The following is a 25,553-nucleotide window of genomic DNA, read 5'->3' on the forward strand; positions in this document are numbered from 1 at the left end:
ATAATGAGAGAATTTCATCTCGTGGGAACGAATTTTATTTCGTGGGAACGACATCAACTTTGTGGGAAAGAATTTTAATTCGAGGGAACGGATTTTATTTCGTGGAAACGAATCTAATTTCTTAGGAACAAATTCAATTTCGTGAGAACGAAATTATTCATGGGGACAAAATTAATTTCATAGGGACGAATTTCATTTCGCGGGAACGAATTTTATTTCGTGGGAACGAATGTTTGAAAAAGTATCTCTTCCACCTGTCCTAAACCAGGCACCGTACGTTTAGACTGTACTATGAGCTGATTTCTAATTTTAAGAAAATGAAATTAATAAAATTAACAAAAGTATGCCCTACGCGCCTTAGTTTTTCCTACACGCGCACATCATCAAAGCTGTCACTGATTATATTTCCTCTCTTTTTCCTACACCCCTTGATTGACGTGTAAATGAAATAAAATACGTTATTGTTTAAAACGTACATGGCTCCATCGACCGTAAGCGTCGGGCTCAAAGATGGTCGCCTGCATGGAGTTTATGGATGACATTTTAAGACGAGATAATGTTTCAGCCATGATTAGGAAATTTGAGTACCCGTCTTTGTGTGATAGCTGAAATAAATTGATTCTGTGTTTACCTTGGCAAATATTTAAAACATGCACAGCTTAAAACAGCCACCACAATCGTTTTTGTGAAATTACCTTAATGGGAATCGCAGTGTAGCGTGAATGGGAAGGCTTCTATATCGTATGTGCGTGTGAGTGATGTGGAGACAGTTTACAGCTCGCAAGACAGGGAAAACTATCTGTTATGTGAAACGTTGCTGAAGGATATATAACAACAGGTAATCCGTTTGACTTGTAAATTTCAGGGGACTATGATTGTGTCGATGTTGTATCGATCATTTTCACTAGCCATTTTTAAAATATTAAGTACGGTATTATACGTCGTTGTGTTTTATGTATAGATTTTAATTATAAATAATTGTATATAAGATAATTCTGGTATACTAAAGCATATAACACTTCGTGCTACGACAGCCCAAGACATTAACAGCGTATAATGTATAACAAAAGGCACATGTGTTAGATTGTAATTCTCTAGTTTGTTGGTGTGGCAATTTGGCAAACCCATTCTGCACAATTAACAATGACTCTTGCTGTGTACATACTGCAATTAGGTTAGCGAGTGATTCACCTGGTTTGTATTGATCGCGACAGAATATGTATTGGGTGTATTCTAAAACATTGCTCGGTATGTTTCCTAGCCAGACTTTGTTCAAGTCTTTAAATGGTAGAGAATAAATTGTTAACTAACATTAAGATATTTGGCGTGATAAGACAAATACAAATTATTCGTTGGTCATTTTCTGGTACTGAAATTGCACTAGCTATAGTTCACGAACATGTAGGTAAATGATACTATAGCAGAACTAACAGAGTGCACGAACATGTAGGTAAATTATACTATAGCACAACTAACAGAGTGCACGAACATGTAGGTAAATGATACTATAGCACAACTAACAGAGTGTACGAACATGTAGGTAAATGGTACTATAGCAGAACCCACAGGAAAAATGAGGTTCTATTCTTTGTACATTTTTAGGTCACCTGAGTTACTGCAATTGGTCGTTGCCCGTCTTCAGTGTGGTTTTTTTTTTACTTCTTAATAACTACCATTCCAATTCTTTTCAAATTTGGTATGAAGCATCTTTGATACAAGGGGGGCATCCAGGGGCCTTAGAGGCGGGACAAAAATTGCCCATTTTTCAAAAGTATTCTTCTCTACAACTATACATGTGTAAGAAAAACTGAATGCAGGGTGATGTAGCGCAGAAAGGCTTCTACCAAAATTGTAAATTTCATAATCCCCAGGATAGAGGGGCCGGGCCAAACTTGGTGCATAGTATTTATTTGTAAAACATTTTAAAAACATCTTTAATGCTATTGATACTAAATTGAAACTAAATTGATATTTAGAATGAGCAGGAAGCCCTTTACCAAAATTGTAAATTTGATCATCCCAGGGTTTTGGTATCAGGGTGGGGCCAAAATGGTCAGTGATTAAATATGTAAACAATCGAACATTTTTAACTTCTTGACAACTACCATTCCAATGCTTTTCGGATTTGATAAGGAGCATCTTTAGGACAAGGAAAACGTAAATTTCAGGATTTCTGCACCCCCGGGGCCTTAGGGGCAAGATAAAACTGTCAAAAATTGATCAATTTTCAAAATTCTTCTTTACAATCATCTTTAAGAAAAACTAAATGCATAGTGATATAGAGCAGAAAGGTCTCTACCAAAATTGTAGATTTCATGATCTCCGGGATCGAGGTTCTGACTCCAAACTTGATATATATATATATATATGTGTGTGTAAAACATCTAAATGATATACATATATTCTTTAACGCTATTGATACTAAATTGAAACTGAATAGATATTAGGAAGGAGTAGGTAGTCCTTTACCAAAATTGTTTTTATGATCCTAGCGGGTAAGGGTTTAGTGGTTCCAGGGTGGAGCCAAAATTATCATAGTGATTATTGTCTTTATCATTTGAAAGACTTCTGATACAGTATAAAAACTAAATGCTTATATAGGAAAAGCAGAGAAGGATATACCAAATATTGATTTTTTTGCAATCCCAGGGTTTTGACTCCAGGACGGGTCCAAATTAGTCATATCATGTTAATGTTACATATATCATATTATGTAAAGTCTTTCATTAGTGTAGGCACTTTCAGGGGCATTTAACTTTAAGAACACATTTTGTTTTATACTGTTGCTGAATATTAGAATTTAGCTTAGAATCCAGAACAGGAAGTTTTGGTAGATTCCATAGGCCTTGGGACTAGTGATACTTTTAACTAATACTCAGGTGACCGATAGTGCCTGTGGGCCCCTTGTTAACGTACCGAAAGCTAATGGAGAACAATCTTAATTTCCTATTCAATCCGACGTAAACTGTAAACCCCCTAATGTGACCCATGTCATTGTTGTAATATTTGGATTCACTGGGAGGGTGCAGTACAAAATTCCAGTATGACAACTTTTCATTATTGTAATATTTGTATTTACACCCACCCAGTAAACTCAAACTTACAATATGACACCCATCTTAACTCCAAGGGCGCTCGTTTCGCAACCGGGCGGATCCATGTTCAATCTTTGGGTTCGCTAGGTCAAACCTAAGACATCAAACTATCCTTCGCCAAGCGCCCAAAATTAATAGTGAAAGTCACAGTGCTTTAAAGTGTATGCCCCGTGTCACGGTAGGCATTGACGTGATAAAGAGCCATGCATAACTGCTACACCTTGAGCACCAAGCATAGAGAAAATGTGTGGCACTTCAATTAAAGGCTTTTGACTACTCTTATATGAGTGAAACATTTTTGAATGGGACGTAAAACGACATACTATCTACACATTGTCAATCCTTTCAATCCGTAAAACAATGTACTGTGCTTGTATATTAGGCCACCTGAGCCACTCGGGTTTTTGTCGTCCTGTGTGTGTCGAGCATTAACATTTAAACATTTGCAATTACTTTTCAGTCTACCATTGGGTTTACTACAATATTCATGTAGCATAAATGAGGTAAAAGTGTGAATTCTAAGTTTTATTATCCATATTTCCAATGGAGGTTGGGGAAGGGGGGGGGAGTAACAGGGCCAAAACTTTAGGGGAAAATGCAACCTTACGAAACTATTCTTTATTTCGGGGCATCAACCACACATGCTGTACATAATCATTATGAGCATATGCATGGAAGCTTCTACCAAAATTGTAAAATCTCTGGTCTAGGATCATAGGCGGGGTCTTGTTATTCATGTAATAAACATGGATACTTTCAAAAATGATATTTACTCCTGGACTCCAAGTAACGGAACCGAATACATAGAAATAAAGAGGGGAGAAGCCTCTACCAAAATCTCTGAATTCATTCCTCTGTGCTAGGATGAAGCTGTTTGCCTTAATGAAAGTGAAAATACAGTCCTTTGTGGGGTTAGATGTACACGTATAACAAAGGTACATAACGGGCTAGCCCTTTGTGAGGTTTGATAAATGATACCAGACATGTAAAGGCATTTCTTTAAAATCTTATTATTAACTCATGGACATCAAATAATGGTAATATTGATTAGAGAATTATCCACCAGACTTGTGAAATTCAGGGACTCTACCATCTTCACAAGTCAAGGGTTATTGATTCGTTACCTCGCACTAACCCTTGACATCAGTCGCTATTTAAAAGTTGGACTCAAGAAGAAGGATGACGCAATACGCTAAAATTAATCAGCCAATGGAATTTCTTGTTTCAGATGATAGTTTGGTAAGGGAATAAACAGAAAGTAAAAAATGGCGTCCGTTGACGAAAAGATATGTGAAAAACATTAAATCGATCATCTGACTGAAAACCAAAAGCTTTCGATATCATGTATCAGAGAAGGAAAATATGTTTTTATTGGGACTAAAACTGGCAGTGCTAAATCGCTATCTTACGAAGTTGTTCCCATCATTTTGGAAAATTTGTTGAATTTGTTAAAACATAGTCGACAAACGTACTTCGACAATCCATCATTTTCATTCGGCTCATACCCCAAAACCTTGTCTAATTGTTTCTTCAAGCAAAACGAACTCCCGAAAATCAATCGACGGTATCTGTCTTGTACTAATTGGCCACAAATTCTACACCATAATACCGTCGCCATGCATGTTTACTGTTTAGTTTTGTTTTCGACCGATTATAAAAGCCGTTGTCTGATTGGTTTGCAGCTTCAGGCTGCAAACCAATCATGTGCTTCTTCTCGAGCCCAACTTTTAAATAGCGACTGATGTCAAGGGTTAGTGCGAGGTAACGAATCAATAACCCTTGACTTGTGAAGATGGGACTCTACTATAGGGACAGGATGTTGAATCCACATCGTTAAATCCATTATTTCCTTTAGTTTCATGGACATCAAATATCCGTTTGTTTTACGTTCTATTCCAGACTTTTTTCACTCACGTTGAGAACCACTAGCTCTAGGTGAAATGCCATAAACTTTGGCCTATGTATGACGCTTACGGACGTAGCAGTGGTTTCTTTAGATCGTGCCAACGCTTACAGTGACAAGGAACCTCCGTTTTTAAGGTCATACCCGAAAGATTCCTGACTTTCACATCTAATGTCGAATGTTTGGCGGAGGAACAGTCACTACCTATGTTAAATGTCTTGGTGAAGGAACAGTTATTACCTATGCTAAATGTCTTGGGTTTAACGAGAACGCGTAATCGGAAGATCGAACCCGGGGATTCACAGTTGCGAAACGAGCGCCGTAACTGTTACACAAGGCTGCCGCGACAGGTGTGTGCATCCATTGGGGGTTTTTTTGTGGGCTTTTTTTGGGGGGGGAGTGTATTTTTTTATGTATTTATTTTCAATGGAATGTTCTTATGATATCATAAACTGTTATACTAGTATTCTATACAAACCCGCGACATCCTGATGTATACTACTTGTCATAAATTCATAATATTGTGATATGTTCATGTATATTAAACTGGTAATTGTTATTCTTACTAGTATTTGGTCATACAATTTGTTACCCACACAATTTGGCCTTAACTGGTATTCTATATGCAATTTCTGATATTTATGTTTCTTAAGTTTGTAGAATGCAATAACTATGAAATGCAATGTTCAATATACAATTTTTTCCCCGGCAAAACACGGGGTCCTAACATTTTCGATATACGAGGGTTGATCTTAAAGTTCATAAAAAAAATTCCTAAATTTTATTGTGATGAAGCAATGGCATAGAATATACATAGTTATGAACCAGAGAATTTAACTAGTATGAGTAGAAAATTGTATAACTTTATGATAACAAGCAGTTTGAAAATGGTACGTTGCGAAACCAGGGGGAGGTGTCTTTGAAAGTGCCGTTTTGATATAAATTTACTAAATATATATATTTAACGTGACCACACCACAAAAACCAAACCTTTTCAAGATAGCGCTCCGCCTATTTTTATTGATTTTTATGGCGATTCACCCACATGTCATAGCATGTGTCTTAATACCACTTAAAATCAAACCCCGGAAGAATTTCCTGTGTTGCCGCTTTTAGATCCTAAGTAGTCTCAAACTGTAAACCACTTAGATCTTCCTTCACCTCGGGGAAAACGCGAAAGTCCATCGATGCAAAGTCGGTGCTATAAGGAGGTTGTTCTAATTTTTGGAAACCCAGAGGATAGAATTCAAGCTGTGTTTTCAGAGCGTTGTGGGATACGGCGTTATCTTGCTGTGTTTTCAGAGCGTTGTGGGATACGGCGTTATCTTGCTGTGTTTTCAGAGCGTTGTGGGATACGGCGTTATCTTGCTGTGTTTTCAGAGCGTTGTGGGATACGGCGTTATCTTGCTGTGTTTTCAGGGCGTTGTGGGATACGGCGTTATCTTGCTGTGTTTTCAGGGCGTTGTGGGATACGGCGTTATCTTGCTGTGTTTTCAGGGCGTTGTGGGATACGGCGTTATCTTGCTGTGTTTTCAGGGCGTTGTGGGATACGGCGTTATCTTGCTGTGTTTTCAGAGCGTTGTGGGATACGGCGTTATCTTGCTGTGTTTTCAGAGCGTTGTGGGATACGGCGTTATCTTGCTGTGTTTTCAGGGCGTTGTGGGATACGGCGTTATCTTGCTGTGTTTTCAGAGCGTTGTGGGATACGGCGTTATCTTGCTGTGTTTTCAGAGCGTTGTGAGATACGGCGTTATCTTGCTGTGTTTTCTGAGCGTTGTGGAATACGGCGTTATCTTGCTGTGTTTTCAGAGCGTTGTGGGATACGGCGTTATCTTGCTGTGTTTTCAGAGCGTTGTGGGATACGGCGTTATCTTGCTGTGTTTTCAGGGCGTTGTGGGATACGTCGTTATCTTGCTGTGTTTTCAGAGCGTTGTGGGATACGGCGTTATCTTGCTGTGTTTTCAGGGCGTTGTGGGATACGGCGTTATCTTGCTGTGTTTTCAGGGCGTTGTGGGATACGGCGTTATCTTGCTGTGTTTTCAGAGCGTTGTGGGATACGGCGTTATCTTGCTGTGTTTTCAGGGCGTTGTGGGATACGGCGTTATCTTGCTGTGTTTTCAGGGCGTTGTGGGATACGGCGTTATCTTGCTGTGTTTTCAGAGCGTTGTGGGATACGGGGTTATCTTGCTGTGTTTTCAGGGCGTTGTGGGATACGGCGTTATCTTGCTGTGTTTTCAGGGCGTTGTGGGATACGGCGTTATCTTGCTGTGTTTTCAGAGCGTTGTGGGATACGGCGTTATCTTGTTGTGTTTTCAGGGCGTTGTGGGATACGGCGTTATCTTGCTGTGTTTTCAGAGCGTTGTGGGATACGGCGTTATCTTGCTGTGTTTTCTGAGCGTTGTGGAATACGGCGTTATCTTGCTGTGTTTTCAGAGCGTTGTGGGATACGGCGTTATCTTGCTGTGTTTTCAGAGCGTTGTGGGATACGGCGTTATCTTGCTGTGTTTTCAGGGCGTTGTGGGATACGGCGTTATCTTGCTGTGTTTTCAGAGCGTTGTGGGATACGGCGTTATCTTGCTGTGTTTTCAGGGCGTTGTGGGATACGGCGTTATCTTGCTGTGTTTTCAGGGCGTTGTGGGATACGGCGTTATCTTGCTGTGTTTTCAGAGCGTTGTGGGATACGGTGTTATCTTGCTGTGTTTTCAGGGCGTTGTGGGATACGGCGTTATTTTGCTGTGTTTTCAGGGCGTTGTGGGATACGGCGTTATCTTGCTGTGTTTTCAGGGCGTTGTGGGATACGGCGTTATCTTGCTGTGTTTTCAGGGCGTTGTGGGATACGGCGTTATCTTGAAGAATAAAGTCTTCAGTGTCCAATTCTAGTAGTTTGTTTGTGTTTTGTTTTTTTAAAGAAGGAAGGAGATGAAATCTGAGGTTCTAAACATTAATATTAGAATCCATTAGAACAGATGAGGGGGGGGCGGTAACATACTGTCATCCGGAGTTTTAATTTATCATATTAGTATTCAGTAAAACAATCATTCACATGTTTTAGAATGTATAATTGTTATTGAAAGGTTAGTTTATTCAATTTGACTTCGATTTTACATATCGCTGAATAAATGAATGTTGTGTATCAATCCTTTGATGCATTCACAGTCCGTCCCTCTGGCACCTGATGAGTAAGAATTATCTCGCGCCAATCCATAGAGATAAACATGCGTTAGGTACAAGGATTTTTTGCTTTCTTCAATAGTGAGGATTGGTGTGTATTATATACAGCAGACTGCTTCTTTGATTTCAGGACGTAATGCTAGAGCCATGGTTATGATTTGATCAAGGAACATCACAGACATTGTCTTAAAAACTCATTATATCTCAATCCCTGACCTAGAAAATAGTCTAGACATCTATCTCGCACTCACTATCTTCATATTCAGATCAAATTTCAAAATGCGCTCGGCTGTTCAATATGAGCTCCCAATCTCCGCCACAGTGTCCCGGTCAGATTTTGATCATCTTCCTCCTTAAAGCCGAGGTTTATAACCAGTGTTTTGCCACTTGAACACGAGTTGCTACACTTTCGTCCTGTCTCTGTCGTCGATTTATGCGTCAGAGTCAAGGTGTTCCCAAGGTTTTCACAGAACTTTTATGGATTTTCGATGTATTTCAATGATGTCATGAGAAATGAATCACAAATAGAATATTTAAATAGGTCTTCTCAGTAAAATCGACAGAACTGTCTTTAAAATTTGTTACTTCGAACAATCAGTATTATGACGTCATTTTGTTTTCCTATTACATTTCGCGCGTTTTTTCTTTTAATACTTACTGAAGGTCACAAAAATGATTAAATTCATAGTAGACTGAATATTATCATGTGTAATTTTGAATCATTTCTATTGAGAAATTAAAAGAATATAGAGGAAATTTACGAACTTTTGCATCCAACCCTCGTATTACGTAGAATTCCAAAATTTTTAAAGGCCAGTTTCAAGGCTGGGCCAGATTTTAAAGAATGCCACAATATTTTGCATTAATAGGTCAACATTATGACATCATTGCAGAAGTCTTTATTCTTGATATAGGGGCATGAGAAACAATTCCTATTTCCGGAAGCATGAAGTAGACCTGTATAATGGCAAATGAGGAAAACACTGCAGCAGCTGGTTGGAGTAGTTTCACAATGAGCCCTCTTCTCTGCATTTTGTCCATGGGGCTAGGTTGTTTGTCGACTCTTTTCCAAACCATAGCTTTTAGCACACATGCCTGGTTTGTTATGACGGAGTTCATGACAGACAATGATACAGGACAAATCCAAAGTGTTGAGATCTACACAGGACTATGGTACACTGTAAAGTGTCAGAACGGTGCTTGCAAATCTACAACACATCTAAACGGATTCATGGACGATTTAGACGCGGGCAGACACTATAAAGGTACGCTCTATATTCTTGCTAGATTTAATTCTTGCCAAATGTTTTATGCGTATTAGTGCTATAACATAGTATAATAATTTCATTTTTGTGTGTGTATGTATGTGGTGGTCTTGTTGCGCTTTTGTTGAATGGGACCTTCGAAAAGTCAGTAAGCATATCGATCGTTGTTACGAGCAAATACACATGAAAGACTTTATTGTGTAAGGTAGTTGTTACCATAGAAATAGATATATTTTATTTTTATTTAATCTTGTAACTTTATCAAAAAACCAACAAATTGAAATATTGCAGAACATAAAATAACATGTTTTCACACTTTTTTGTTGTTGTTGTAAGGGACCGTCGTTGCTTGTCGCGTCCATGACTCAACATCGGCTCTTTACCACGAACAGGTGTTTAGATAATGCACTGTCTGTGTCCAGAAAATTCGTCTGATGTATGCTGTAAATGGACATTATTGAACGCTAAATCTGCGCCACCAATACAACACCAATTTCCTCCTTAGTTCATCTACGATTCACACATTATCGATATTCAATAAAAGCCGTATACAAGCTTTAATGACAATCTGCTAAGCATCACCACTTCTATCTATTTCCAGAAAAAAGCAGACCCCAAAGCGTTTTAGTGTGAATTGTCACGGTTTGAAATCGGTTTACAAATCTCGAGTCCACTATTTTGAACATGAAATGTCAGACATTTTAGTATTTTTTTAAGATCGTGAATTCATTCTACATGATACCTCGATCAGTAGTAAGATGGTAAACTTGTTGGGTATCTGTAGTGCCTTTTCTGGCTATTTAAATACCAGGTAGTAGAGGCACTATAATTTCACAAAGATTACATTCAGTCTGTTGACACACACAATTACATGTATTACATACTTTTATTCACAGTCTTTAAAACTTCACGTGAGCTAAGTCACTTGGGGATCTAGTACTATCTATCGTCGTGTGTTAAGTTTTTAACAATTATATATATATATATATATATATATATATATATATATATATATATATATATATATATATATATATATATAATTATTATTATTATTATTACATGTATTATTATTTTTCAACATTCTGTAAATTGTTCATGGTATATCTTCATAATATACACGTTATATAGAATTACAGAAGTGTTTATTTCTTTTAGAGAGAAAGAAAGAAAGAAGGAGAGAGAGCTATGAAAATATTTGGTTCCATAATATAACAATTATTTACAGTACTTCTTCTCAGAAACTGCATAGCCAATTTTCACCAGCATAACTGTGAAACGTCTTTGGGTTAGGGGAATAAATATTATGAAATTAGTGATCCCTGTCCTTTTGGGACCCTGGAGGTAGAGCTCTACAAAGAATACAGTCTTGTAAATTATTTACTCCTTGGCATCTGGCATAAAAACTGGGTGCATGGTGATGCCGAGAATGAGAGTGTGGCCCCTTGGTTATCCGTTCTGGTCCAAGGGTTGGGTTACATTGGTCATTGAGTAAAAATAAGTAAATAAATGTTTATTCGGTATATACATACATACATATATACCAAGGATAATCCATGAAAGCTCGAAAGCTTATTTCCAATGGGGTTCTTTGAAGCACTGATGTTTGTGCTAGGGGGTCATTTATAATGTGGGAGGAAACCGGAGGAAACACACGTGTCCGAGCGGGCGACCACCATACCCTCTCACATACAACTCGGGTCGCAGTGGAGAGAAGCGAGAGCACTACCTCTGCGCTACCCGGACGGAGTGAAAATGGTTTGGTTTTATTTCCATTCAAATATGTGAAACACACTACAATATTAGGAGTTATATCCATAATTGTTACCCATGTTCGCCCGTCGCTGTCCTTCGCAAGTTTTGAAAAATTTTACTGCTCAGAATCTGTATAGCAAATTTTCACGAAAATTGCTGTAGGTGTATGGAAACAAAATTTAGAAATTTACCAAAATTGTGAAATTCCTGAACTCTGGATCAAGGGTTCAGACTCCAGCGCGGGAAAATATAAATCATATAAAATACATTAAATATTTAGAAATTTTCTCTTATTCTTGACCATCCAGAAAATAGACTAGGTTCTTAGTTATATGAAGTTATCTACCGACATTGATTGTCGATCAGCCGTTCATTATTAGGGTGGGGCTATAAGAATAATATAGTTAAAATAGAGTTGTATACATGTAAACAAATTCGACAAAGTTCAACAACCTGTAAATATTCAAAGCGTCATAGAAAATTAAAATTGTTGAGAATCAAAATCCTTGCACTATGCACATCTTCAAGTTGTTTACAAATACCCTAGCTTCTAATTGTGAGTGGAGTCATAAAGACAAACCATGTCCTTTATTTGATATGATATTTCCTCAAAATGGACAACTTGTAATTTTCTTAAAATTTGAAGAAAATCAAAATCCTTGCCACATGCACGTCTTTCACACCCGTACCAATACTCTGTAAAATAAGAAGGTCCTCACTTAAAAGCTGTGGAAGGAAAAATAAAAGACAAATCATATATTCTCTATGAAATATTCCCTCAAAACTTACTAAGTTCAACAACGGTAATTTTCTCAAAAATTGAAGACAATCAAAATCCTTGCCACATGCACATCTTCAATATCCATACAAACACTCTGTAAAACAAGATAGTCCTCACTTGAAAATTGTGGGAGGAGTTCGCCGGACAAATTATGTACCCTCCATATACCAATAATTTTCAAATAAAGGGGCAAAACTCCTACAAAAGAGGTCGAATAGGTCAAAATTGCAACTAGATCTAGAGTGATCCACAAAGAAGCTACATAGCAAGTTTCAGCCTGATATGTGACAGAGAAATGATATTACAAACAGAAAACCCCGAACGGACGGACGTACAGACGATCGTATAAAAACTGGATCTGTGGTGATGATGAGGATGAAGGCCTCTACCAAAATTCTAAAATTTATGTCCACAGGACCATGGGTTAAGACACAGGGGAAGGGCATCACGTAGGGGGGAAATGCATATTGTAGCGGGGGAAGTCGCTCTCTAGAGCCAGAAATCGGGGGGGGGGGGGGGGGGGGAGGGGTCTCACCGGCCAGGATGGGATCTATGGCTCAAAAGCGGAACATGCATTGCATCTTTAAACTACTCTATCCCTGCTTGTGACCGGACAATGTGACATGACCCTGAACAAAGGTCGCTATTTAAAAAAGTTTATTTAATTTGTTTCCGAAACCTTTTCTGAATACTATATCATTTAATGATTATTTTCAAACAGAATGATTATGAAACTGAAAAAAGAGTGTCTGAGCCATAGCTGTCATTTAAAAATCTTCTGAAGAACCACTGGGCCCGTACAGTTGAAATATACATGAAAGCTTCCTGACATAGTGCAGATTCAAGTTTGTTCAAATCATGGCCCCTGGGGGGGTAGGATGGGGCCACAATAGGAAATCAAAGTTTTACATGCGAATATATAGGGAAAATCTTTAAAAATCATCTCAAGAACCACTGGGCCAGAAAGGTCAAGTCGTTTGCGTAATATTCTTCGTGCGGTCCCGCGTCAATTCACGGTAGCTTAGGTCTTAGGGTGCTTGATTCACAACAGGGAGGTCCGAGGTAGATTCTCGATCCTGGCGGTCGTGTCAAACCCAAGACGACTAGTATAGGTACACTTCCGGTAAGGCCCATTCCTTGAATGCCCGTCCCTAAGGCGATAAAAATGCAAAGCCGTAATTGGTGTGTAGACCGCGTTCCATTCATAGGAAGATTATCATCTACATATCTACCTGTTCCGTGGTAACACGAGGTTGAAATTTTGTATCGTAAATATCTCCAATGCTCTAAAATTCGTCTCTCCTATGCAAATGTATTATGATTTAATTATATCATTTATTGCTGATGGTACAAAATTATTCACGTTGTATGCAGATATTTGGAGAGTTTCTCAGATCGTAATTGTGATTAGACGCAATGTAATGCTCACGTATTTCATACAAATAATCAGGAGCGTAACCATTTCAGACTTTGTACAACAATTTCATTTTGTGATTTTCTCTTAAGGTATCTAAATAAATGGTTCCTATCTCAATTCACCTGTTTATTCCTGCGTGAACTAAATAGCATTCCTGTTATTATCTTTGCAGCTTTTATTTGAATATCCTCCTAGGTTCTAACATCCATCCCAAACAACATCTTCATATCCAAGCAGTGGTCGAATGAATGAAAAGTATAATTTAACTAAAGATTCACAACATTTTTCTTCACCGCTCGCGGTGGTTCAGTGATTAGAGAGGTCATAGTTCAAAGCCCGCCTTTTGTGCGTCAAACCTTACTTAATATACCGGTAGTCAGTGACTGCTCTTAACGAGCATTTGGAAGTGGGAGTGTTTTGGATGAAACCTTAAAACCAAGCTTCCATGTCGCGGCAGGCGCATCGTCGCTAGCCACGGTTACTGAGTCCGGTAGTACTTACCCTACCTCAAACCGTGGCTGCATGATCGGCGAAACCCTCGATTTTCATGAATATTTTTTAAATGACACCAATAATGTTTTTAACCAATAACAGTCACAATAACAGATTAACGATATTTCAATGGCTGGCGCAGCAAATACAGCACCTAAAACGTGCAGTATTTCTTTACAAATAATAACGGACAAAAAAGGCTACAGATCGCTGTTTACAGAAGCAAGTAAAGTTTATAAGTAAATATTAAACGATATTCGCATTAACAGCAGTGGTTGCACTTGTAAATTCTGTGTTAATAAACTTGATCATCTTCTCAAACTTGATGAGGAAATTCGGAGTAAAGTGGATGTGTTGAAATCGGAAAGACTGAAGTTGATCGAACAATTATATAAAGAGAGCGACGTGGTTACGCATATTATATGGTAAATTTATTACACCGGTGAAGTCAACAAAAAAACATCAATTAGTTACAACAGCTACAATGTAAAAAGTGTCCAGTTTGTTCTCAATCGGCAATCCTCGGATTATTCCGCTACGAGCACGCAATGACTTCCGAATGATTTTCTTTTCACCCCCCCCCCCCCCAAAAAATCATGGAAGCTCGCAGATTGGTTGACTAATGAACATAAATATTCATGAAGTCGAGGATTTCTGTAATCATACAGCCACGGCATTTGACGTAGTGTGAATGTAATCTCGCTTTCAAGAGATTCGACTCGGCTGAATATTTGGACTGACGCCTTCACCGAATCTCGGAGCAGTCCTTCATAATTCATGTCTGGAAATTTACTTTCAGCTTTCACCGGTTCTAGCAATTAATGTGCACTTAGGTGACACTGCTGTTCGCTTCAAATCAGTAAGTTGACTATCAAACAAAATCTGCTGTATTACTTACCGTACAAATGTTTGTAGAGAAGCGGAGCGGATCGTAAACCCTTGGCTAGCGAAGATGTATAAGTATGTAAATTCCATAAAATAAACCATCACTAATTTTTCCGTTCAAATGAAGACTTCTCTGGTGCAATATTTTATCTCCCAAAATTGAAGAGTTCCTATAGTTTGTATTTTAAGTTAGCGAAATGCAAGTAGGTGTGTAGAGATACAATGTATCAGGAACTACATAAAGCAGACTATAGGAACTCTTCAATTCCAGGAGATAAAATATTGTGCCATGGAAGTCTTCATTTGAACGAAAAATTTAGTGCCTATTTTCATTTTGAGATTTTTATACCTAGACGGTAGACAATACAAAATTAATAGTGATAGAAAGTTAATTTGATAGTCAAATCACTTATTTGAAGCGAACAGCACTGTCGCCTAAGTGCACATTAATTGCTAGAACTGGCCGAATCTCAACCAAGATTAGTGTGAATGGAGACAATAAGCATGGCTTGCGACGATGCAGCAGGCGTTGCCAAGACGAAGTACTCTCACAACTATGTTCCTGGGTGCCATGCATAGGTCTAACTATGTGGAACTTCACCCACCTACAGCTTGTCGAGTCCTTCTAATCAAATCTTTCATGAACGAACGCGAATAGACAAATACACAGGCTAAAGACAATCAGTCACTTCCTTCGGTCACGGGAACATAGATATTCCTGTTAGCGTCGTATAAAACAAATTTTACTATAACGATCTAACATGCTGTTTCTATATATATTGCAGAAATACAGTATTCTTTACGTGTATGGTCGCAAACATTATCAACACTAGCTCTCATCTCCTCAGTAGTGTCTGCAGTTTCCTGTATCCCAGTCCTCTGCAAAAGTAGACGAGTTATGCGCATCCATCTAGTGATAGTAGTTTGTTCAATTATTTCATGTAAGTATTTGCAGTTTCTAAGTTTGTGGAAAGAGAGAGGGGTGTTGTATGTGCATTCTCACTTTTATTTGCTGTAAACAAACTTTTATACGCGTGCGAGAAATATCAGCGGCATTTATCCGTCGTTATTTTCAAAATCAATCTGCATCAACATAATATAAGCATGCGATCAATCTGCATCAACATAATATAAACATGCCAAATTATTTTCCAAAATCTTTTTTTAACCTTATTAAGATATTCTAGCATCGTAAAGAAAACCAACTGTAAATAAATCTGTGATCTACCCCTACTTCAAGGGTAAATTCCGACCACTTGGGAATAAGGTGGCAGGGGACAGTGTTTTTGGTTCTGAAACATGTGTGTAGGGGTACATGAATATATTAAGGTCAGATTATGACAGACAAATAAAAAAAATCATATTACCCTACTTGTATTTCATATTGGTGTAATTGATAAATTATTACCTTAAATTACATGCAATCCATACATACTTGTGTTGGTGCACAAAACATGCTCAGAGCAGGTGCCCCTTTCTCGCTTTGATTTTCTCTCATTTGGGCTAAATCCGCACCACCCAAACCCCATCAGAGTACCGTGCGAGAAGATTTAGACGCTGTGCACTATCTGAAGAACTCGGTCTGCCCTTCTTAAAGATATACCTTTCATCTGGGGCCACCCACCTTCCCTCTCAGCTACAGACCTTCTGCTGGACCACACATGTTTTCACCTGAATTTCTTCAGCAACTGACCATGTGTCTTAGTTTCGTATTTGCATCCATCTATATCCTAGGAATCATGGTGACACCTACATGTTGCATATCAACATTTTCATTAAGCACTCGGCTACACTGGACATGCATCCTAAAATTATTTTACACATTTTGGCACAATCGCTTCAAATTCCTAAAATTATTTTACGCATTTTTACACAATTGCCTCAAATATGGGGTATTTCCATTTTTTAAGAAAGTTGTCTATAATGCAAAACTACCCCCTGCTACCTAAACAATCTCGAAGAAAATTAAACCAACCACTGATAAAGTCTACCTATATTTAATTTGATAACCCCCCCCCCCCCCCACTAGCACTGCAATAGTTTATTCAATAGGTTATGTCGCGTCGTTTTTGATGAATATCAATACGCAACATACATTACATAACAAGAAACCAAAAATGCATAGATCACATAATTCCAGATTATCCAAGTCACATCCCCCTACATTGTGAAAACATTTAACCAGGTCAATTCATGTGCCGTAATATATATTAACAGTGACATCTTGATCGACATAAAAGCACGGGGATCATTGTGCTAACATACAAAACAACATATACATATTGTCTTAAAGTTATGTAATCTCTTAGACGTTTGGGCGGTCCAACATTTCTTGGGTTTGTCGGGTTGGTGTGGTAGAACATTTCTTGGGTTTGTCGGGTTGGTGTGGTAGGTTTGGTCGGAACATGAACTGTCATGCTGAAAACTCTTCCCGCTCCTGAGAATGACTAGCAGCTACTCTTGAAGACTTCTGTTCCATACCTCTGTACTAGATTGACCTCGGTACTAACCTCTGGACTAGATTGACCTCGGTACTAACCTCTGGACTAGATTGACCTCGGTGCTAACTTCTGGACTAGATTGACCTCGGTACTAACCCCTGGACTAGATTGACCTCGGTACTAACTTCTGGACTAGATTGACCTCGGGACTAACTTCTGGACTAGATTGACCTCGGGACTAACTTCTGGACTAGATTGACCTCGGGACTAACTTCTGGACTAGATTGACATCGGGACTAACTTCTGGACTAGATTGACCTCGGGACTAACTTCTGGACTAAATTGACCTCGGGACTAACTTCTGGACTAGACGGATTAGTACCAACACTTGGAGTTGTTGCCTGTGTTGAAATTACTGGGTACAACTTGCTTATTCCTTAGTAAAGAATCCTGAATCTGATCTACATGTCTTCACCTGGTGTTATCCCTAACTTGTAATCGATAAGAAACTGGTCTCGTCTGTTTCCTAACAGTTCCAGGTACCCAGTCTGACTTAGAACTGTGACAATACTCCTGCACAATCACACTCTGTTCGGGTTCAAATACATGCACTGAACTTGACTTCTGTGCTGACATCTGAAACTGTTTATTTTTAGCATATTGTTCAATGTTTGGCCTTATCATATCTAGTCGTGATTGCAAAGAACGGCCCAATTGAATGTGCTACGTTGCGATATGCAAGTAAACAGTTCGATAACTTGGTTCCCATGGAAACCCCATTCTTCCATTCTTCTTGCTTGACTTCATAGTAGATTGAAAGATTGCACAAACCGTTCTACTAGTCCGTTTGAACATGGGACTGATGTTACATGTTTTATTCCATCGGTACAAACAAAGGTTACAAGTTCATCTGAAGTTAACGGAGGTCCGTTATCACTGATCAACACTGTAGGAACACCATTCCTATCTCAATAGTCTTATGGATGTCGTCTCGTGCATTCCTATCTCAATAGTCTTATGGATGTCGTCTCGTGCATTCCTATCTCAATAGTCTTATGGATGTCGTCTCGTGCATTCCTATCTCAATAGTCTTATGGATGTCGTCTCGTGCATTCCTATTTCAATAGTCTTATGGGATGTCGTCTCGTGCATTCCTATCTCAATAGTCTTATGGATGTCGTCTCGTGCATTCCTATCTCAATAGTCTTATGGGATGTCGTCTCGTGCATTCCTGTCTCAATAGTCTTATGGGATGTCGTCTCGTGCATTCCTATCTCAATAGTGTTATGGATGTCGTCTCGTGCATTCCTATCTCAATAGTCTTATTGGATGTCATCTCGTGCATTCCTATCTCAATAGTCTTATGGATGTCGTCTCGTGCATTCCTATCTCAATAGTCTTATTGATGTCGTCTCGTGCATTCCTATCTCAATAGTCTTATTGGATGTCGTCTCGTGCATGATTATGACCTCAGCTATTTGCAGTGTGCATGAACAAATGAAGATAACGAATAGTGATTACTCTCATAAATCCTACAAAAGATACAAAATTAATAGAAGAACAAACACGGACCCCTGGACATGCCAGAGTTCGGATCAGGTGCCTAGGAGGAGTAAGTATCCCCTGTTGACCGTTTACACCTGCCGGGAGCCTTATATCTTGATCAGGTAAACGAAGTAATCCGTATTCAAAATCAGTAGGTAAAGAACGGCCTAACAATCGGTTTGAAATACGTCAGACAGCATTCGACCCAGTGATAGCTTCCATAGCTATATGAAGAACATCGAGTTCCTAAACGCCCCAGCGAAGTCGACGTGAATACGTTGCAATGGCATGATGGGCCATTCCTAGAGATGACAGAGCTGCTGGAGACGAATGCTTGAATTCCTGACATCCTGACCATGCATTTGTGATCTTCTCAATATCATATCACGCCACAATGCCTTGATGTTCACTACTCCGATGTGAAAGGAAGTTCTTTCAGTATGTGATCCCTTAGCTTGGAACAGTAACTCTCATTCATCCATTGTGGGCTGTAAGCTCGTCTCTACGAGTAAAGTCGGGGTACAGCTCTTTATTATCTGACTTCACTGAAAAGTTCCATTCATTCATGTATAGTCATACACTGTATACCTTCACAGCGACAGGGTTTCGCCTAGTACTTGTAATAGGTAATGCCTCGAATTGAGGTAGATGCATCAAATCAATATCACAATAGTCATTGTCATGTTCGCAATCAGATAGTGGTAACCTCGGCAGACTATCTGCATTACCGTGTGCCTTGATCTATTTGATTGTCATCAAAAGACAAAAACAAGTCATATACATGTATCTGCATGTGTGACGCCGTGGTTCCTGATACAACTTTGCGGGTATTGAAAATTGATAGGAGAGAGCAATGGTCGGTCAAGAGGATGAAGTGTCTCCCATATAGATACCCACTATCCATGACACGGGATAGAACATCTCCTAAACCATAAGATGAGGCATCACATACTAAGCGCACATTTGGCTGTGGGTTGTAATGTGTCAAAATATCGTCAGATACGATCAATTGTTTTATTTCAGAAAATGTCTCATCACAGTCGCGAGACCAGGCTCATTTTTTTGGACTTTGGATAGTAGCTGCTTTAAAGGGTTCAAAAACTGGAGAGGTTAAGTAAAAATTTGCATGATCAACACTCCCCAAAAATGACCGCAGCTCGGGGCAAAGGATAGCGGTGAACCTCGAGAGTAACCATGAATTGCATTAGAAAATTCGAATATAACGCATATCTTTCAAATCGTAAGAGGTACTGCGTTTTTGTTTGGCATGTGCATTTCTTGTGAGAAATCATTTCCAGCGGTAACAGATTTGTTGACCTTGTGAACTTGACATTGACCATTGATCTAGTTTCTGGAAATTAATAAAAAAAACAAAAAACTACAACGTCTTATAGTTCCACTTTGTTGTAATCCTGGAGCCAATTAGTGTTAAACAAACACGTCTTGTTTCTTTGTATTATTACTTTATTTATTAAGAATTCTGTTTAAGAGCGGGATTGATATAAGACCCTAATCCCTATCTCCCTATTATATATATATAATTTATATATCTGTACTTCATTGTTTACTTGTGATAATTATAATAAAAAGATATTGTTTAAACTAAACCAAGATTACTCATTGTAAAGGAGATCGAGATGATTATTTTAAATAGCATGAGGATGTTAGTTTTACAAAAAATCACGAATTTCGTAATATAGATGACTACCTGTATATCGAACGAAGATGACAAATCGAGGTTAACTCAACATTCTTGTTCAGAGAGGGGGGATTTGCGTGTATAAAGTTTTGTATTCAAAAATCGGGTTTACGGGAAGTATAAAATTACATGTCTACAATGTAACAAGACAAAAAAGGCAACGAACGTAAAATCTAACATTTTATTCAATTATGTGTACCTCTAAAATGTACACCTTACAACGAATAAATTGATATGCAATATGAATTGGATTTTTTCTTCTTCTTTTTTTTCTTCTTTTTTGTTTTTTTTTGTTTTTTACTCACCTGAATTATAAAAGACAAAACTTATGTGAAAGATTCCTTAATGAGTGGAGATTCAAAATTGTGCAAACCATGGCTCCAGGGGGTAGGTTTGGGCCACAATGGGGGAGGGGTGAAAGTTTTACACGGGGATGTATGGGAAAATATTCTTCTCAAGAAGAGCCTTAATTTAGTCATATCAAGATGCAACCATCCCAAGGTAATGTAGATTTAGGTTTTAATTCATGACCATAGGGGTCAAGGTTGGTAGCGTAGGGCTACAAAATGGAATCAAAGTTTTACATGGGAATACATAGGTAAAAACTTTTGAAATCTTCTCAATAATAACAAGGCCATGATTAGTCCTATTGATATACAAGCATTCGATCAGTGTAGTGCAGATTCATATTTGACAAAATAATGGCTAGGGTCTAGGGTGGGACTAAAATAGGGATTCAAAGTTTTACATGAGAATATATGTAGGAATTTTTTTTAAAACTTCTTTTCAATAGTACCAGAATCTTTGGGGTTAAGATGGGTCTAAATCGGGTATCAAATTTTACATGATATATGAATATATATATATATATATATATATATATATATATATATATATATATATCTTTTTTAAAACAAAACAGCAAGGCTAGGTTAGTAATATTGATATTGAAGCATCCTGTGGATTAAAGTTCGAATAAGTCGTGACCCCAATGGGCTGAAGGGTCATAATACGGAAGCAAACTTTTTTGTTTGAATAAACAGGGTATAAAATCTTTTAAAATACCTTCTGATGAAGAACAATAGGACTAAGGTGACCCATGTGCGCGTTGTTACCCATGTGCGTGTTGTTACCCATGTGCGTGTTGTTACATGTGCGTGTTGTTACCCATGTGCGTGTTGTTACATGTGCGTGTTGTTACCCATGTGCGTGTTGTTACCCATGTGCGTGTTGTTACCCATGTGCGTGTTGTTACCCGTGCGTGTTGTTACCCATGTGCGTGTTGTTACCCGTGCGTATTGTTACCCATGTGCGTGTTGTTACCTGTGCGTGTTGTTACCCATGTGCGTGTTGTTACCTGTGCGTATTGTTACCCCCGTGCGTGTTGTTACCCGTGCGTGTTGTTACCCATGTGCGTGTTGTTACCCATGTGCGTGTTGTTACATGTGCGTGTTGTTACCCATGTGCGTGTTGTTACATGTGCGTGTTGTTACATGTGCGTGTTGTTACATGTGCGTGTTGTTACCCATGTGCGTGTTGTTACCCGTGCGTGTTGTTACCCATGTGCGTGTTGTTACCCGTGCGTGTTGTTACCCATGTGCGTGTTGTTACCCATGTGCGTGTTGTTACCCATGGGTCTCTTGTTTGTTTTATAAGAGCATCAATTTATTCAATTTTATCGAGACTTATTTTTTGTTCAGACCTAAGCGATTAATATTTTATTTCTAAAATTTCAAGAATTAATAAAATAAAATGTATTTTTAAAAAAAGAAAGGAAAAGACAGGGCCTGTCTTATGAATTAAAGGAATTGACCTTGGAAACCAATAAATGATATGCAATGTGAAATAATGTCAGTATTTAAATAATGGGAGAGAGAGAGAGAGGTGCCATGGTGTTTGGATTTACCGGGTTGCAATAAATTAATAAAATAAATTCATAAATTTACAGTATGACAAAAATTACTGCCACCTAATTCAGTAAATGAAGAGGTTCAATCTGGCCACTTTTCGGGTGGTGTTTACAAAGAGGTCATATAGCCTTGAATGGGCAACTGTGCGACCTCGTAAAACCTGTGTAATTCAAATCCAGAGCACATGGATAGATGGGAAGTTTAAACCCATAGTATTTACAACACAAAGAGATGAATAAAACCAAGAATAAAAATAACATCTTATGAAACATTGACCACTAAAGGGTACTTCCAAAGAATAAAACGATCTGATGTGTGTGTACGTGAACGTACAGGATTTTTACGTCAACTTGTTAAGTCCTTGACAACGGTTCATGCAAAAACAACACTTTCTTGTGTTTGTATCAGTATGTCACCACAGAATGTAGAATTTCATGTAATTTGATAGGTTTTTACATCAGTATCTACTTTTTGAAATGGTGCAAACTTTCAGATGAATTCAAATTTCATTTGCCATACCTACTATGTAATTCAAGTGCATAGATAAGATGTGGTCATATTTCATTTCGACTTTGACTTAGTTTAAAATCATTATAAGGAATTTCTGTGCAAAATGTAAAGATTTTGTTATCAAATATTGAAAAATATCATTTCGTATGAAATATCTCGATAAATTCTTTTTGTATGACTATCACTTGAGGCCATCTTCTCAGATTCTCAGAGACGCTAACACTGCAGAACGGGCAAAAACAAACATACAAACAATTCAGAAACGAAGTAGAAAATGCATAGGTAGTGCAATAATAATAATAATTTGCGAAATGATTGGCAATTGATTAATGTCAATGTTTTAGTATTGCTTTTCTTTTACAGTTTGTCTGTTAATGGCAGTTGTTTTCAACTGGACATCGGAAGTATCTGCAAATGCAAAACTGAAATTAGATCCAAATAGAACATTTTCCTTTCCATGGTCGCTTCTTCTTGCCGGCTTGGGTGGATGTGGTAACCTGACGCTGGGTATAATTCATTTCGTGCTCCTATTCCGTTCTCTGGAGCCGTCAGTTTCTGTGCGCAATGACACCTTTCAACCAAACGCTTACATACAGCTGACTACTCAGACATCAGTGACGTCACAAATTACAAATGGGTCTGTGAGACATGGCTCACATAACGGAAACCATTTAACAATTGAAAAAGAAATAGCTGAAGAGAATTTCGAGGAAAATTTAGAAGAGAATGAACAGGCTGTCCAATTGATGGAGAACCAGCTTGACTTGAAAGTAGAGAAATCGAACGTCGACGTAGATAAAGAAATAGCTGAAGAGAATTTCGAGGAAAATTTAGAAGAGAATGAACAGGCTGTCCGATTAATGGATAACCAGATTGACTTGAAATTTAAAAACTCGAACGTCGACGTAGATTTTTAGCCTATGTAAACAGCGCAGTCCAGCATTGTCTGTCAACATAGGACTAAAAAAATTCCGTGTTTATTTAAATCAATGGGATAAAACAAGCTTAACTTGGTCAGGATATTAAAAAACTTATCTAGGCAACGAAAGGAGACCAATGTGGAAAGGTTTGATTGTCTTGCCATTTATCATGAAGAGGATGACATATTTCACACAGTGGTAATACGTTCTTAGTAATTGAAGAAGCGATGTATGTGTTTGGAAGGTTAACGGGGCTAAAAGAAAAGAAACATGTTCTTGTAACTAGGCGAGTTTAACGGCGTGCGAATTATTCTGTATGGCAAAGCAACAAGTATTGCTTACCATTGTCTATATAAGTAAAGAGTTGTACTTTGTTAGATTAAAGACTTTTTCAAATCCCCCAAAAGTATAATTTCAAAACTTGATTTCATAAAGTAATCCTTCAGGTAAAGAAGATCGGACGAAAGCTGCTCATTCAGGAAAAGAGACACCTGGTCGATGTGCAGTATGCCCGAGATCTGTTAATTTTCTTCCCAAATGGACATATTTATACATTTTTTTCTACTTACACTGTACTTCTCCATTGTTACCATGACGAAGGGTGATAGGTAAACATGTCCAACAGGGTCATTTTTGAAAAATAAAATAAAAATTATTTTGCAAACGGAATGGATAGTTCCAGGTTTTATTGTGTTGTTTTCCGTCACTTTTGAAAAAAAAAATCGCTCATATAGAGACATCAGCTGTGGGCAAAAGTACCACAAAATTTGATCAATGCATGACACGCAAGGCCGTGGCAGTAAGAGTTCATTATTATGGTTGTATCCGAATGACCCAGGACTGTCGACGCTTGTTGAAGGAATTGTCACTATCTATGTTAAACGAGGTTTCGTGAAAACTTCCTGACCTTGATTTCTTCCAATCATGGTTCAAGGGCGTAGGGTGGGGCTACAATCGGGGATAATGGTTTTACATACATATGTATAGGAAAAATCTTCTCAAGAACAACAGGGCCATGATTAGTTATAGTAATGTGCAAGCATATCCAGGTAGTGCAGATTCAAGTTTATTCAAATTGTCACCCCCAGAAGTAGGGGATCAAAATTTTAAATGGGACATATAGGTATAATCTTTAAAGATCTTCATCTCAAGAACAGGATCATGATTACTTATATTAATATGCAAATATCTCCAGGTAGTGCATATTCAAATCTGTTCAAATTTTGTACCCCAGAAGTACCGTAGGGCTACAATAGAGAATCAGTTTTACATGGTGATAAATAGGAAAACCTCAAGAACAGCAGGGTCATGATTAATCGTTTGAATCTCGAAGCATCCCTAGATAGTGCAGATCAAGTTTTTTTTACGTTGTGGGTTGGAGCCTCAATAGGTGCTCAAAGTTTTATATGAAAATATATAGGTTAACATCTTTAAAATTCTTCATCTCAACAACAGAGGGCTATGGTTAGTCCTATTAATAGCAAACATCTTCAGGTACACTAGTTGAAATTCAATTCGGGGGTAGAGTGGGGTGACAATAGATCACAGTTTTATATGGGAATATACAGGAAATTAAAACATATTCTTTTCAAACGTAGCAGGGCCACACAAGTGTATATCGAAATGCAAACGTTCCTAACTTGAATACATTCATTTCTAATTCCAAGTTGGTTAGGGTGAATCACAGACACACACACACACACACACACACACATATATATATATATATATATATATAGGAAAGAAAATCTTCTCCAGAACAGC

At 38.1% G+C, this 25,553-nt stretch overlaps 2 protein-coding genes across 3 annotated transcripts; one reads left to right on the plus strand and one right to left on the minus strand.

The window, feature by feature from the left end:
• The first annotated feature begins 382 nt into the window (after positions 1 to 382).
• LOC125649993 (uncharacterized) lies at positions 383 to 24,458 on the plus strand. 2 transcript variants are annotated; one of them, XM_048877919.2, is made up of 4 exons: positions 383 to 838; positions 9,084 to 9,434; positions 15,550 to 15,705; positions 23,233 to 24,458. In XM_048877919.2, exons 2-4 carry the CDS (start codon positions 9,134 to 9,136, stop codon positions 23,784 to 23,786), a joined length of 1,011 nt encoding a protein of 336 aa, XP_048733876.1. In that variant the 5' UTR covers positions 383 to 838; positions 9,084 to 9,133; the 3' UTR covers positions 23,787 to 24,458. The 2 variants fall into 2 exon arrangements, with proteins under 2 accessions (XP_048733876.1, XP_048733885.1); XM_048877928.2 differs by lacking the exon at positions 15,550 to 15,705 and having other exon boundaries at positions 387 to 838.
• On the minus strand, positions 6,118 to 8,351 carry LOC130047889 (uncharacterized). Its single transcript, XM_056143600.1, has 2 exons — positions 8,276 to 8,351; positions 6,118 to 7,844 (listed from the first exon to the last, which is right to left on the minus strand). The coding sequence occupies exons 1-2, from the start codon at positions 8,349 to 8,351 to the stop codon at positions 6,118 to 6,120; spliced, it is 1,803 nt and encodes a 600-aa protein (XP_055999575.1).
• Positions 24,459 to 25,553: the final 1,095 nt, after the last annotated feature.

The sequence above is a fragment of the Ostrea edulis genome, chromosome 1 (assembly GCF_947568905.1).
Source record: "Ostrea edulis chromosome 1, xbOstEdul1.1, whole genome shotgun sequence".
NCBI classification, from domain to species: domain Eukaryota; kingdom Metazoa; phylum Mollusca; class Bivalvia; order Ostreida; family Ostreidae; genus Ostrea; species Ostrea edulis.